Consider the following 16,446-nt stretch of genomic DNA (forward strand, 5'->3'; position numbering starts at 1 on the left):
ACACCAGCACCTCCCCTCTCTCTCCCCCAAACACAGCCTTGCCCTAGCAGCACTCCTCCCACACCAGCACCTCCCCCCTCCCACACCAGCACCTCCCCGCAAACACAGCCTTGCCCTAGCAGCACTCCTCCTCCTACACCAGCACCTCCCCCCTCCCACACCAGCACCTCCCCTCTCTCTCCCCGCAAACACAGCCTTTCTACGACACTAGACACAAGCATGCGCTAACGATATACAGTACTTAAATCAGCTGTTCAGTGAACACACCGTAAGCGTTTCCATCATCTTAATGATCTGCTACGCACTCTACACAGCAAGCATTTACTCACACCTCTCCTAATCACACACGCACCCGTACTTCACTGCCCCCATTCGCTCCAGTGGATGAGCTCACACCGTCGCCGTTGTGTATTTAGTTCACTCATCGCTCCTATGTACTCACACATTAGCACTAAAGTGCACGCACAGCAAGCACCAGGAAGCCAGCTCACACATGCAGGACAGGTTCTCCCTTAACCCCTTCCTATCTCTGTTTAGGGGGTGCAAGATCCTCCCCCCGCTCGTAGCTGCTGAGTAGACCGCAACCCCCTGGGGCACATGGGTTACTTACTGTAATGGCCAGGTTGCACTCTTAACCTCGCTAGCACTCAGCCCATCTCTTTCCACTATACAGAGTTGGAGCTAGAACAGCCGGCATTTACCTCATCACTAGACACAAGCACGCGCTAACCATATGCAGCACTTATATCAGCTGTTCAGTGAACACACCGTAAGCGTTTCCATCATCTTAATGATCTGCTACGCCCTCTACCACTCTACGTACCAAGCATACACTCACACCTCTCCTAATCGCACGCGCACCCGTACTTCACTCCCCCCATCGCTCCAGTGGACGCGCTCACACCGTCGCCGTTGTGTATTTAGTTCACACATCGCTCCTATGTACTCGCACATTAGCACTAAAGTGCACGCACAGCAAGCACCAGGTAGCCAGCTCACACATGGGCACTATCACACAGGCTCAAACAACGACTTCTGTGCGCACACTCACAAGCACCCACTAAAGCCATCACGCAGAAGCACGCACCTGCACTGACACTCATTAACACATCGATCCCATCACTACAGTGAAAATACCTACTCTGTCATGCTAGACACACAGAAGCAGCATCGGCAGACAAGAGAACAGGGAGTGCAGTAAGCAGAAGATTAGACTACAGCCATACTCCATTTACACCACAAAAATGTAAAGGAGCCCGGCGGTCCCAGCCGCCACCCACCACCCCTTCACCGCTGCAGCAAGAGCTGGAGACCTTGGCCCGTGAGCCGAATCTCATTGTAGTGGAAAGTGTGAATACCGGGCTTATCACAAGAGTGTGCTCCATTGAACCCATCTCTATTTCCCCTACCGTCGTGAGGTATTACACCCCCGTCCCTATTAATACCTTCTCCTGTGTCCACCCAGTCTCCTCTCTTCCTTACCCCAACCATTGCTTGTGTTTTTTGCAGATATAGCGCGACTCGAAGGTATTGGAACGCTTTACATGAGCATCAGTTACCTTACACAAGGACACATTCATTTTTGGTAGGCACGGAAGATTGAGTGATTTGCCCAGAATCCCAGCATGTTGAGCTAACGCCAAGACTCGAACCCAGCATCTAGTGGGGTAGCGCTGGCCGTTACGCCACACCCTCGCCCCATTGCTAACTTACACATGCCTCATCTGGGAACAGAAGTTAATACTTCTCCTAGCATTCATTCGACAACGTACGGTGGTGATAAAGACCAGGGAAACTAAGTTAAAGTGCAAACTTCTCTTCACTGACGAGGCTGAAGCCATGAAACGTGGTCTGCTTAAGGCGCATCCGCTGTAGGCGCTTTCTTTCGAGCAGCAGGACGCTGATTAAGGTTTTGATGAGTTGAATTGAACTTGTTAGTTTGTGAGATACAATTAGATCCATTGTTACATTATAACAAGCTATCGAGGGGCAGCATGCTTCTTTGTCATATAACAGGGGTCAGAATTCATGCCGATCAGTTTTTAACATTTTATTTTTATACTGGAATAAATGTCAGCATAGTTTTCTGTTGGGCTACTGAGGTAAGAAAACATGTTTGCTGATGAGCTGGTTATCTCGATGGGCAGACCGAAAGGATTAAATAAAACACCAACTCCATTACATATGGAATGAATGCCTGTGTTGAACGTGAGTAGAGGGGGCTCAGTGTCTAGCGAATTTAGGCGGGGAATTAGCTCAGATGGTAGAGCGCTCGCTTAGCATGCGAGAGGTAGCGGGATCGATGCCCGCATTCTCCAAAATATATTTTAGAACTTTTAAACTCAAATTGTTGATTATTTAAATTCTCGTACGTGTCCAGTGGGGTGAGTGGTACAAGAGCTAAAAAATCTGAGCTAATGCTCGTCAACGGGAGCCGGCTGCAGCATACTTTGATACCACGTGCTAAGGCAGAAGCCATGTTTTTATGAGTGTGCTGCCCTCAAGATCTGTGGTATTGAATATGCTACTTACCAGTATGCATCTGTTCTTGGCATGTAGGGCTGCTAACATTCATATCTTTAGCATAGATCGCCGCCTAGTGTTGGGTCCGGATGATTGCACATTGTTGTCCTGGAAGAGTCTTCGAAGTATCACGAGATAGGTGGCTCCTCCCCTGGACTACAGTGCGCATGGGCATCGACTCCATCCCCAGATTGTTTTTAGCCATTGTGGCAGAGATGGAGTGAAATAGTGTAAAGGATGTCCATGCAAATGATTGAATGCAAGAGAGTATCTGCAGCCGCTACGGGCATCGGGGAGGAGGGTGGGCGATATGAATGTTAGCAGCCCTACATGCCAAGAACAGATGCATACTGGTAAGTAGCATATTCAGTTCGAGGCATGTGGGCTGCTAAATTCATATCTTTAGCATAGAATACATAGCAGTCCCTCCATTAACGGCGGTTGCCCGTGCCAGCTGCAGAAGTCTGAAAGAGTGTCTTGAGAACAGCCTGTCCTACAGCTGCCTGCTGCTTGGAATGTACATCGACACAGTAGTGTTTGGTAAATGTGTGCGGTGTAGTCCACGTGGCTGCTCTACAAATGTCTTCCAAAGGAATGTTTCCCAGGAAAGCCATGGAGGCCCCCATCTTGCGTGTGGAGTGCGCCCTTGGGGGTATTGTTAAAGTACGTTTAGCTTTTTGATAACAGATTTGAATGCACTTAACAATCCATCTGGCTATTCCTGCTTTGGAGATAGGGTTGCCTTTGTGCTGGGCTGAGAAGGCAACAAAAAGTTGTTGTGTTTTCCTAAAGGGTTGTGTTCTATCAATGTAGTACATCAACGCGCTTCGAACGTCTAATGTATGGAGCATTCTTTTCGCTACTGTTTGTGGGTTTTGAAAGAATGCGGGCAGGTCAATAGTTTGGTTGATATGAAACTGTGACACCACTTTCGGAAGGAATTTGGGGTTAGTACGCAGTACTACCCTGTTTGAATGAATCTGTATGAATGGCTCCTGAATCGTGAGCGCTTGCAGCTCACTAACACGTCTGAGCGAGGTAATAGCAATGAGAAAAGCCACTTTCCATGTTAGAAACTGAATTTCGCAGGAGTGCAGTGGCTCAAAAGGTGGGCCCATCAGCCTAGTGAGGACCACATTGAGGTTCCACACTGGAGCTGGCGGTGTTCTTGGAGGAATGACTCGTTTCAGTCCCTCTAGGAAGGCTTTAATGGCAGGCACCCTGAAAACAGAGAGATGCTGCCTGTTTTGAAGATAAGCCGCTATGGCGGATAAGTGTATCCGAATGGAAGCGTACGCTAGATTGCATTTGTAAAGATGTAACAAATTGCAGATAATGTTAGGGATTGAAGCATCTAGCGGGTCAATGTGATGTTCTGTACAGTAAATGACAAAACGCTTCCATTTTGCTGCATAGCAAGCTCTGGTAGTGGGCTTCCTTGCCTCTCTGATGATGTCCATGCATTCAGGAGGCAGGTTGAGGTAGCCAAACTCTAGGACCTCAGGAGCCAGATCGCCAGATTGAGTTGTTGCGGATCTGGATGCTGAATGTCGCCATGGTTCTGCGTCAAGAGCCTTGGAGTGAGATGCAACCTTTGATGCGGTACCACGGAGAGTTCCAGAAACGTGGTGTACCATGGTTGGCGAGCCCACGTTGGAGCAACCAGGATGAGCGTCATCGAGTGTTGCCTTAGCTTTCTTGCCACCAGCGGTATGAGAGGTGCTGGGGGAAAAGCGTACGCAAATTTGCCTGACCAGTTCATCCATATCGCATTGCCCTGCAATTGTGGGTGAGGGAACCTGGCGGCAAAGTGTTGGCATTTTGCGTTTTCCCTTGTGGCAAAGAGGTCTATCTCTGGATGACCCCACTGCTGGAAGTACGGGCGGAGTACTGATGGATGTATCTCCCACTCGTGCATCTGATGGCTGTATCTGCTGAGCAGATCCGCCATCTGATTGTCTTTGCCCGGGAGGTGTTCCGCCATGAGGAAAATGCTCCTCTGAATGGCCCACTTCCACATGCTTTGAGCCAGATGCGACAGCTGTGGCGAGTGAGTACCTCCCTGCTTCTGGATGTAGTACACGGCTGTCATGTTGTCCGTCCGGATCAACACGACCTTGTTGCACAGATGTACTTTGAAGGACTTGAGCGCCATGAAGATTGCCATCAATTCCAGGTAGTTGATGTGCAATGTCCATTGTTGAGTCGTCCACAGTCCCTGCACCGTGTAGTGGAGCACATGGGCTCCCCACCCTTGGAGAGATGCGTCCGTAGTCAGGATAATCTGTGGCACAGGCTCTTGGAACGGTCGTCCCTTGCAAAGGTTGTGTGGATTCCACCAATGCAGAGAGTTGTATGCCCGACCGGTCACCAACACTAGGTCTGTCAGTTGTCCCTGAGCTTGTGTCCACTGATTTGCTAAGCATACCTGGAGCGGACGCATATGCAACCGTGCGTGTGGGACTATGAAGATGCAGGAGGCCATCATGCCTATCAACTGCATGAACACTCTCGCTGGTAGTGAGAGTTGCGGTCTGAACTTTTTGGATCAGCGACTGAATGTTGTCGATCCTGACCGGGTTTGGCTGAGCCATAGCAGTCAGGGTATTTATTGTAGCGCCCAGATACTGCCGCACGTGTGCTGGCTGAAGGTGCGACTTTGGGTAGTTTAGCGAGAACCCCAGACTGTGAAGAAGGTGAATGGTGTGGGACATGTCCGCGGCGCACTTCCGTTCTGACTTTGCCTGAACGAGCCAGTCGTCTAGGTAAGGGTAGACATGTATGTTCTGTCTCCTGAGGTGCGCCGCAACTGTCGCCAGACACTTTGTAAACACTCTGGGGGCAGTGGTTACTCCGAAGGGTAGGACTTTGAACTGATAATGCCTGTTGTGGATTGTGAACCTGAGGTATTTTCTGTGGGATGGGTGGAGTGGTATGTGGAAATAAGCATCCTTGAGGTCCAAGGTTGCTAGGAAGTCCCCATGGTTTAGGAGGGGAAGAATTTGTTGCAGTGTAAGCATGTGAAAATGTTCTGACAGTATATACAGGTTTGCTGGGCGTAGATCCAGAATGGGTCTGAGGGATCCGTCCTTCTTTGGGATAAGGAAGTACAGGGAATAGATCCCTGTGCCTTCCTCCCCCACTGGTACGAGCTCGATTGCGCCTTTTTGCAGCATCACCACTACTTCTTGCTGCAATAAGTGCAAGTGCTCTGCAGACATAGGACGTTGCCTTGGGGGAATGTTGGGTGGAGTGGAGGTTTACTCCAGACAATAACCGTATTGGATAAGCTGTCTTACCCACCTGCCTGTGGTGATGGACGTCCAGACTGGCAGGAACTGCTGGAGTCTCCCCCCGACAGGTGTTGGATGGTCGGGGGGCAGTGACAGAGAGTCACTGTTTGTTGGCGGCAGAGGAACGGGAGTTGTTGTTCCCTCTGCCTCTGCCCTTGGAACTATTACCTCTGTAACCCCCTCTATTCTGTTTGGGGTACGAGGATTGTGCGCCGCCTTTCGTGAACTGTGTTTGTTGACCCAAGTGTCCTCTGGTAACACCGCGTGCACCTGAGCGATGAAAAGTGCTCCCCCTGAACTGTTGAGACTGAAGCGCCCCCATGGACTTAGCTGTCTCATTGTCCTTTTTAATTTTCTCGAGGGTGGTGTCCACATCTGGGCCAAACAGTCGGTCAGCATTAACGGGCTGGTTGAGTATTGTTGTTTGAATGTCAGGCTTAAAGCCTGATATGCGAAGCCATGCCTGGAGCCTTAACATGACGCTAGTGTTAATCGCCCTAGCCGCTGTATCAGCCACATCAAGTGCACACTTTATTGCTGCGTTTGAAATGAGCTTTCCCTCTTGTATGAGCATTTCTGCTCCCTCCTTAAACTGGTCAGGTAGGTGTTGAAGGAGCTGTTCTAGGGTGTCGTAATGCGCCCTATCATAACGCGCCAATAGTGCCTGAGTGTTTGATATACGCCAGATATTGGCAACCTGCGCAGCCACCCTTTTGCCCCCTGCCTCAAGCACTTTCGACTCCTTGTCTGGGGGAGGAGCTTCACCCGTTGTTTGGGAGTTCGCCCTTTTGCGGGCATTGGCGACGACCAGAGAGTCCAGAGGCAACTGTCCCCGAATATATGCAGGGTCCCCAGGTGCCGGCCTGTATTTCTTTTCGATACGTGGGTTCACCACTCTCGCCCTGGTAGGTTCTTTAAAGATCTCTGGGGCATGCTTAAGGACACCTTTTAGCATAGGAAGGGTTTTAACTGTTCTTTCTGAGACAGAAAAAGTGTCAAACAAGAAATCTTCTTCCACTGGGTCAGCATGCATGTCCACATTATGATTTGCAGCTGCCCGCTCTATTAAGGCATTGAATGCCGCTGAATCCTCAGTTGGGGATGTACGTGCACCAAAAACCTGTGGGTCCTGTACCACCTGATGGCCTCCCTGGTCACCAGTGTCGTCATATGAGTCCTGATGGACATCAGGGTCATCATTGTCCGGGAAATTGTACTGGTTATTTTGGTCATCCTCCTCTCCCTCTGACTGGTTTGGAGAAGGTGATGGACTCCTCCTTGGTGTAGGCTGAATAGGTTCCACAAGGGCAGGCATGTCCTGTGCTGGCCTTTTCTTCTTTAGAGGAATGACATATGATTGTAGTGGTTGGGAAGTGATCTTTCTTTTATAGAGAGTCATTGTCCCCGTTTCGGCATCGATGTAACGCTCAGATTCTTCTTCTGAGGCTTGATGGCGATCCGACCGGCCACTTTGCGACGAAGGTTCCGACGTTTCTGGGATCTTCGGCACCGATTTGGGTGCAAACGCCTTCGGTGCCACCTTCGGCGGCAGAGTGTAGAGAAGTTTGCTCGAAGGCTTCGCAGGCACGTCCACTTGTTTCGGAGCCGACGGCGTGTGGGTCGCTGACGTCGAAGACTTGTCCTGAATACGTTTGAGGGAGTCATCGACTTGCTTTGTGAAGGAAGGCGAGGGTTTGATAACCGACGCCGTATGTCCGGTACCATCGGAGGCCTTCGGCGTTGAAGCGGTGGCCACCGAAGCATCTTCAGTTGCGACGGTCCTTGCCTCCGTTATAGGCTTAGGCGCCGGTGCCGTTGTTGTAGATTTGGTGTCTTTGTGCCGATGCGTAGTGCCTCCGGACTTCGGGTCAAGGGCTTGAGCAGACTTTGTTTCGACGGCTTTAGTGGATTTAACCGACGTAGCCGTGACCGGCACCTGATGGACGACCTTCTTCGAGGACGGGTCCTTGGGCACCTTCTGCAGCGCTGTCGACTCGACAGCCTTCTTCGACTTCGGAGGGCCGGAGGGCGACGGAGTCGATGAGGTAGCAGGCTTCGTCACTTTTGACGGGACGTCGGCCATTTTAGGTGTTGTCGAAGCCATAGGTTTCGGTTTCGTTTTTGATGGGACGTCGGCCATCTTAGGAGCTGTCGAATCCGAAGGTTTCGGTTTCGATACGCGCAATGGCGTCTCCGCTGTTGTGTCCGTGGCCGGGCCAGAAGGCGGGGCCGGGGATAGCGGTGCAGGGTCGTGGGTAAGGCCGAGTGGCGATCCCGTGACCTGAGCCTGAATCATGTAACTTTCGGGGCATAGCTCTTCCTCTGAGCTATCTTCCGCGGCCCCATAGACTTCTTCGTCGTCCCCTACCTCCTCGACGTATTCAAGGTCTTGGCTTTGTTCCTCAACTTGTTCCTCGGGATCGGCCTCGACCTCCGTCGACGGAGGTGAAATCTGAAGATGATGGCTTCGGCCTTCTTCTGCGGGGTCGTCGAATATGTCGTCGGGTGCCGGAGCCGCTCGCCGGGCCTCGAGGCGCGCCGCGCGCCGAAGCTTGAGCGTTTTCTTTGACCTGAACTTTGAGCAGGCCATGCAGTTGTCCTCGTTGTGGTCCGGCGAGAGGCATTTGTTACAGACTGGATGCACATCGATATGTGGATATTTAGATCCACAGACGGGGCAGAACTTGAATGGAGATCGCTCCATGGTAAGGTCGTCGGGGTCTTGCTGCGACGAGAGTGCCTCGATGTCCGAAGAGTTAATTGACTCCGCAGAAATCCGACTCGAAGAGTGGGATGAAGCTCGAGACCGCACGCTAACAATACCGACGCAGGGAACGAAGGCCTTTTGGCCTTAAGTAGTAAGTTTTTTTTCGATTCCGACAAGGAGACGTCGAAATCACATCCGAACCCAATGGCGGAAAAAAACAATCTGGGGATGGAGTCGATGCCCATGCGCACTGTAGTCCAGGGGAGGAGCCACCTATCTCGTGATACTTCGAAGACTCTTCCAGGACAACAATGTGCAATCATCCGGACCCAACACTAGGCGGCGATCTATGCTAAAGATATGAATTTAGCAGCCCACATGCCTCGAACACATTTTTATGCCCTTGTTCTGGAATGGGCACATACATATTTTGCCCCCCATCTCCTTTTTAAAACATTAACCCAAAATCTGTGATAGAAATTATGTGAATATGGAAAAAAGACTATACTATTTTTTTCACAGATTTGTTAAAAATGATTGTCAGCAAAACATGGGTTACAATTGGGCAATATGCAGCGGGCTGTTTGTAGGTTTGCCACCTGAAGGGTACTTTACCCCTCCAGTTCTAGTCCAAGTCAGCAAAACAGTAAAAACAAGCATTTGCAATGGAATAGGTCTCTCATTTACGCAAGTTTAAACTATTGGCATTGTAAATGACAATGCCTTTTGTCTATATTTTAAAAACGAAAACAAAAATAAAAGGAATTTTCATTTGCAATACCAATAGCTCAAACTTACGTAAATGCGAGACCTATTGCATTGCAAATGCTTGTTTTTTAATACACTTTGACCACTGTGTGCAAGGGACAGACCCAAAGCCCGTCTAAGTATACGTTATGCATTGGAAATAATAGGCCTGCCTTCGGACAGCTAACATTAAAGCTGTCTGTAGCCGAGACCTAAAACTGTGAATCCTCTGCTCCTTCTATTTTGCAGGGAGATGGTCAACTGAAGAAACGGTGAAAATGCAGGCTGTGTGGCTGCCTGCTTCATTCGCTTATCTGCCAAGATCAAACTGTTTCTCACTAGTCTAGTGCTTCCTTTCTCATCACATCTACACAATGGGAAGGGCTCCACCGCGATGAGAGAGCAGGCGCAAAACGTTCTAATCAGCCGAAGGAAATTACTGACCATGTCATGTAACAGAGAGATCTGTAAATTCAGAGCTAGGAACGGGTGTGTCCATCTGATAACAATGGAATGTTCGAGAAAACATACCCAGCTGGGGAGCACGGGAAGTGGGGTTTATCCTCGTGCCGGAGTGACAAGTGTGACAGCAACAACTGCCTGTGGCGCATTTTTTTTCAAGCAAAAGGAAATGGTGCACTTTCCAGTAAGCAAAGCATTTATTTGCATCATCCCCCACCTTCAGATGGGATGTAGATTAGAAGAACCATCTGTCGCAGAGCGTGTGAGGCCGTGGAAAAGTTGAGTGTTGTTCAGAAGAAGGGCCTGCAGCAATTACAGCCAGAAATAAACTGCAGACAAAACACGGCCCCTACAACATCAGCACCCCCACCCATAAAGAAGCATGGCACAACCCCAGTATCCGCGTCACTCGACAGCCCCAGGACATCATCCCAATTCACAAACAGCATCTTCGTCAGGTTACATCTGGGCCCCGGTCACTTCTTTCCTGTGGAAAAGTAGAAAGACAGAATCAGTCCCCAGAGATACCAGATCCCAACCCTTCATGGTGGCATTGCACTCTGTGTCCCCTCCTGCCAGTGGGCCCGTAAAAACCTCTTCTCCCCTACAAACCAGTATTCTCTTTGAGACTACACCCAGGGCCACATAGGCTAGCTACCCCCTGCCAGATGTTCTCCAAACCTGACGAATGTGCCATCCACAAGTTAACTATGCCATGTTTGATAGCTAAACTGGACAGCTCAAACATACAGATTAAACCCGCTTTCAGACTAGTAGATGACCAGAACTAAGGGCACAGAGAAACATTGTGTCCTGTGTGAGTTCCTGGGTGGTAGGACACGACACCTCGTACACTCCAAGCAGAGACAGGTCCTCTCAATATCCACTCTATGAAGGGTTCTTTCGGCCTCCAGTGAGGGATTACAAAGCATGTTGGTAGGAAACCTCACAACTTCAATTGAAAACTGGCAAAACCTTTATAATAAATGTAACTTGCGACCATAGAACTGTTGTGTATTTATGGACACTGCATATGGTCCCCAAGTACAGTGCACTGCTAACCACAGAGTGCCACTCACTGCACTACACATACGCTTCCAGACACGGCAGCCGGAGCCGTCATTCCGAGACAATGTGCTACCTGCCATGAGGCCCACTTCCCCACAGATCATGGAGTGCGTGGCTTGGAATGGAGTGCTATTATTGTTGTCCAACACAATTAAGACGATTGACACTGTGCCTCCATCCACATCTCCCAACGGAAGGCCCTCTTATTCTCATTGTACAGCTGGAGCCCAGGATTACTAAGTGACGAACTAAAGAAGCCTTAAGCGAAAACTTACTTTCAAGCTATTGCCTCAATTGTGTTCTTTCCTCTGTAGCCAGAGACCCCCATGGCTGCTTCTACTCTATCAGGCCCTCCCATGTCATATTGGCTGAGGCTTACGCAGACCTCAAACTGCGGGCAGCTGCATTGTTGTGTTGCAACCTTTGTGGAAAGAATACGCCCCCAAGGGAATCTATTGTGAGCAAGAATTGCATGTCTTGAGCGATACCGCTGAAGACACAACTTTATGCTATTATGCGGTTTTGTAAATAGAGCCCTATTGTGTTTACAAAGGTAAAATAATGACTGATCATTTACATTTATTGTATTCTACTACTGTGTTTCCTGTGTCTGAGTTTCTAAAGCCACACCACTTTTAAAGGTTAGCCGTGACTGTTTCCTCCCTTCAGTGAGCTGGGCCTGTAGTAGAACTTGGCCCCCTGGATTATATTTATTGCAAGAGTTGCCCATTACCTCTGAACCCCACCCCAATATTTGGGTATCTGGTCTGACAGATTTCATGCTCTGCTCTTTTACCCACGGATTCCCAGACATTGCACTCTCAGGCACTTTGTGGCTTGCCACTGATTTGAAGACATGACAATACCAGCTCAAACCCCAGACATTGTGAAGGCAGCCAGTTTCAATCACTGATTCCCAGGCACTGCTGTGTTAACGGTAACTGTTCTACTAGCTTCTAGTATGCAGTCTCTGTACTGACAGCTACCAATTCTTAACAGTGCACTTCGAGCCACCCATTTCCATTCCACACGGTCCAGGGCACTCTGGTACCAGCCACTGATCTGACTACTCCAGCACTCGTATAGCATTAGAGCCCAGAGACCCCTTAGGCCTAGCGGACACCCCACACAGTAGGTTAGGATGATGCCACAGCCTCTCTCTGTGGCCTCAATCTTCAACAATCAAGATAAGTCGCCTGGGATAATACATCCAGTGTCATTCACTGCTTTATCAACCAGCCCCTTGGCCATTATCAGGAGCACACCAATGACTAGGACAGTGAATTCTTTATATAAGTGAACGTAAAGGTAGCTACTTTTACTTTATTGATGAGACCCACTAGGGTGCCATGGATTACCCACATGTAAGCATAAACTACCACTGTGTACACCTGCTAGGTAGCTGATGGGCAAAATGCACCCACAGGTCCAACATCGCACAGTCATAGTATGGAGGTCTGAACCACAACTTGGACAAAAGTCGTGCCTAAATTGGGCTGTGTTTGTACTACTGCAGTCAAACATGGATTCCCTGACACTGAACTGCCATACACTGCACTGCAAACACAGATATTCTGCTGCCAACCACAGACTTACAGATACTGTGCCATCAGCAACAAATGTATAGATACACCTGTCATCCAAAAACCGCCAGACAGTTTAATCCTAGCCACCAAGTCCAAGGCACTGGACCTCCGCCACTAATTACCAGCATTTTGCTGCCAGCCAGTGAAACCTAGACACTACACTCTGAGACCAAATCCTGCCAGTCAATGAGAACCAGATACTACATTGCCAAACCAGGATTCCTAGAAACTGAACACACTGAACTCTATGCTAAGAGCTGCCAATTGCCAGAGAGTAAGTGGCCAGCCACCTATTCCCATATACTGACCCGATAATCATCAAAACCCATATACTTCATTCCAGAACAACGGTCAGTCAGACACTGCATTTCTGATCCCAAACTGCAAGCCAATGATTCCTAAGCATGGTATTCCCAGCTACCAATTACCAGTCATAACTTTCCCAGCCACTGCACCACCATGCGTCAGTGCCGAGATACTGTGCTGCCAGCCACCAGTTACAAGGGTATATTGCCAATCAGTAATCTTTAGACACCACTGCAAGCCCCTGATTCTCACATAGTGTAATTCCAGAAATTGAGCTGGCAGCCACATTTCCCAGACACTCTCCTGCCAGCTACAGATGCTCAGGCACTGCACTACCAGTCACCAATTTGATGACCTCACACTATCAGCCACCATTTCACAGACACTGTGCTGGTATATAATCTCCAACTCTAGTGCAAGTGACCAATTTTCAGAAAACAAACAGTTGATGTGATTCTCAGATCCACACCTGGTGACTCATAACAGCCGGGATATCTATCGAACAGTTGATTCCCAGGTAAGTAGCCGGGAATCAGCAATGTGGTATCTGGGAAGCCACTCCAGACACTGAGTTGTAAGTCACCATTTTCCACACAAAATATGCACTGCCCGCCATGTTTCAGTGTTTACCTGGCAATTTTAGCCACTTGGGTACTTTTGCTGGATCACTTTTTGCAGTGGGTGGTGCTTGGCTCACTGTTGAGTCTTGTGCAACACTAGAAACTACTAACGGAGCCACCTCCTCAACTGTAGACACTTCTCGATTTGATGGCGTTTCAGTAATGTGGGACCGAGGCATTGACCTGTAAAGATAAACCAACAAGAGTCAGAGCAGAGGCTGTGGAAATACATTTGAATCGGGGGGAATGTGGTTTACAGTTCGCCTCTTTCTGGGTTTTAGCTCTAAATGCAATCTTTCTGGGGAATCAGCTTTCTGTCTGGAAGGCAGAGTCTGGGTCCTCCGGGATCCACAGGACAGGGACTTGTAGGTGCCGGAAGATCATTTTTCAGCAGATGGTACACTTTTCCACGACATGGGGCCAGTAACAGAGGCCATAAAACAATGGGGGATTTTATTAAATCCTCCCTTCAAAGGAATTTGTAGAAAAACGAGTGCAAATTACGGTATTTAGACAGCCGCCTTGTGACATTGCTCAAACAGGAAAAAAAATTTACGGTCACTTTACATGGACAACAGTTGTTTTACAGGGTGGCCAGTAAAAAATCGCATTCCACATTGCCTAAGCTAGCAGGTAGTGCACTTTTTGCAGTGTACAGCAAGCCAATATTGTCAATTTCCAGGTTATGGAGGAAAGCACTCTTAGCTAGTAGAGCAGATATTGCTACTTTTCACTTTGCAGGGGACATACCCTCGCTAGGAGATACCCTCTTCCTGCCAAGACAGTGGGACCCAGACTGATCCTCCAGATTGTGATCATGTCTGAACGGACTCCACCAAAGACTCCAGATCATTCATCCTCCACCCCATCAAAGTCGTTCCAGATGAGGTGTTCTCGCAAACGTGCTCCCTCAAGACTATTTCTGCCCGGATTCTATGAGCTCTACCTTGCACCCCTAGTTCCACAATACACTGACCTAGGAAGAAGTTTTAACAGCGTTACATGCAGCTAGTTGCTCCTGGACTATGTGTCCTCTCCTCCGCATGCTCTGAGGCAGTCTCTAGAGCGCAGAGGGTGGTAAGTTACCACAGGCTGCACTCTGTGGCTTGCTGCAGCATAGGTTGTGAATACACGGGCATACAGCACACTCTTAGCCAATCCCTCACCAGTATGATACATGTTTTTTTATTGAATTATGCATACTCACACAGCATTATGACTATTATTCTCACAGAGAGCGGTAATATCAAAAGGCAAAGTATGCCTCAGTCTTCTATGAATACTTTACGTTTTGCTTTTCAGTGTTTTATATAAAAGCCTGGGAACAAGGCACTTCATGGCATTCAACATGTATGTATGCAACTTTCTGAGATCAACTGGCAGTGTTTGTTGTTTGTGAGCCACCGATGGGCTGAAAGAGCACAGACATCACAGCTTGTAAGCACAGTTAATATACTTGTACAGGAACCCTGCATGAATCCCCCGTGCACTGAACATCACCCCAAAGATGCCAACAAATAAGGTGAATGAGCTGATGGCCCTGAATTTATTTAGACATCGAGCAGGGTGTCAGAGCGCATGAAGCACTTTTGTATTCCAGCTCAGAATGTGGCTCCAGGCTTCTGGAAGAATCTTGCATTTAGGAGAACTAACACTACTTGATCATGACAAACATTTGAGAGCATCAACCAATCGCTTGACTACCCATTCACCACACCATCATTCCCTATATAGATTCTCAGAACAAACCCACCCAGCACCTCAACGGTTTCTTCACCCAGTGTCCCTTCCCTTCCCTGTTCTGTCCTGTCCCTTCAATATTGCTATAAATGCTTCTCCTTGTCCTATGGTGTGCTACCGGGCTCTTCATTGAGCCCCACTTTATTCAATATTTCTGTCTCTCCCTTAGCAACTCTGATTAGATATTTTGGCCTATTGGTTTATTCCTCTGCTGACAACACACAGACAGTTGGCACCATATCCGACAACATTCAGTCAACAGCAACAAACTTTCAGGGCATGGCCAGTGTTGCCAGATTGGGCTATTTGCCGCACAATTGGGTGACATTTTTACCAATTGTGTGGGAAAAACCCATACCTGGCGGGGGCAACTTTTTGGGCTGTATTTAGGCTAGCGTGCGCAATTTACTGTCCTGTGGGCGGTGCCGACCACGATGAGTCTGTGGCGTGAAGATCCAGAGGCAAATGAGCATGTAGCGCGCGCTAACACAGTGCTATTTATTGGAGGAGGACCGATCCAGGGCCTGCCTGTGAGCACATAATGACCCCGCCCACTCTAGTCTAAGAGGCTGAGCAGCAGCATGCATGGATGATTACGAGCGACACGAGAGGGTGCACATGAAATTGTGGTGTACAACATTGTTTTTAATTGTATAGGTGCAAGCGCACCTGCTTTGCACATGCTGCATCACCACCTAACTTGGTAGTATGTGGCCGGACCGATGGGGGGTCCCCCAGGGCTATCAATCTTGTAGCGTGTGAAAGCGCTACCAATGACGGCCCTAGGCATCATTTTTTATCCAGCCCCTGCGCAGTTCCATATTAGTGCTGGGGGTGATGACGTGAGACGCGCCTTTCGGCACGGTGGACTCAACTCTAGTCTGACTGTCTTAGGTCAACTCATCTCTCTGCCCTCGTCAACAGTCATGGGCCCCTTGCTACCCGGTGCGTCACGGTCATCTAGACCACCAAGGAGGACGTGTCACTGGCTGCTGCCACCCACTGGTCACCCACTTTGACTTAGTCAGCAGGCGGCGGCGCTCGCAGCGCTCTGCGCAGTCGGCCGGCACGTGACGCAGCGCAGGCCCCTTGGCGAGTCGGGACGGTACCTCCTCGACCTCAGGTGAGTCTGGTAATTTTGAGCCAAAGCCTCCTCCCTCAGCTGCCAGCCTGGCCTGCCTCAGTCGGGAGAGACACACAGTCACTCACTCATCGTCGTCGGTCACTCAGACTCAGGCCTAGGAGGCGCCGGCCCGCGGCGGGTATAAATACTTTAATTACTGGCTGCCTGCAAGTAGCAGCGCACACCTCTCGACGAGCCTAGGTAGCCCTGGCTTGGGCCCTGCAAATTTAATTTCTATATATGACATTTTCATGGACTTTCAGTTGATCCA

The 16,446-nt window shown here is 49.2% G+C and overlaps 1 protein-coding gene and 1 non-coding gene across 2 annotated transcripts in view; one reads left to right on the plus strand and one right to left on the minus strand.

Annotated features, from left to right (window-relative positions):
* The first annotated feature begins 2,245 nt into the window (after nt 1-2,245).
* TRNAA-AGC (transfer RNA alanine (anticodon AGC)) lies at nt 2,246-2,318 on the plus strand. Its single transcript has one exon. It is a non-coding gene; the product is annotated as a tRNA-Ala (tRNA).
* Nucleotides 2,319-9,910: 7,592 nt separating this feature from the next.
* Nucleotides 9,911-16,446, minus strand: part of ASPSCR1 (ASPSCR1 tether for SLC2A4, UBX domain containing) — a 902,109-nt gene continuing 895,573 nt past the window's right edge. Inside the window, exons 15-16 of the mRNA XM_078653432.1 lie at nt 13,323-13,495; nt 9,911-10,219 (exon numbers count right to left, since the gene is read on the minus strand). Coding sequence (XP_078509558.1) covers nt 10,209-10,219; nt 13,323-13,495 — 184 coding nt within the window. The 3' untranslated portion in view covers nt 9,911-10,208. The remainder of the gene's footprint in view (nt 10,220-13,322; nt 13,496-16,446) is intronic.

Source organism: Lissotriton helveticus, chromosome 7 (genome assembly GCF_964261635.1).
Source record: "Lissotriton helveticus chromosome 7, aLisHel1.1, whole genome shotgun sequence".
Taxonomy (NCBI): Eukaryota; Metazoa; Chordata; class Amphibia; order Caudata; family Salamandridae; genus Lissotriton; species Lissotriton helveticus.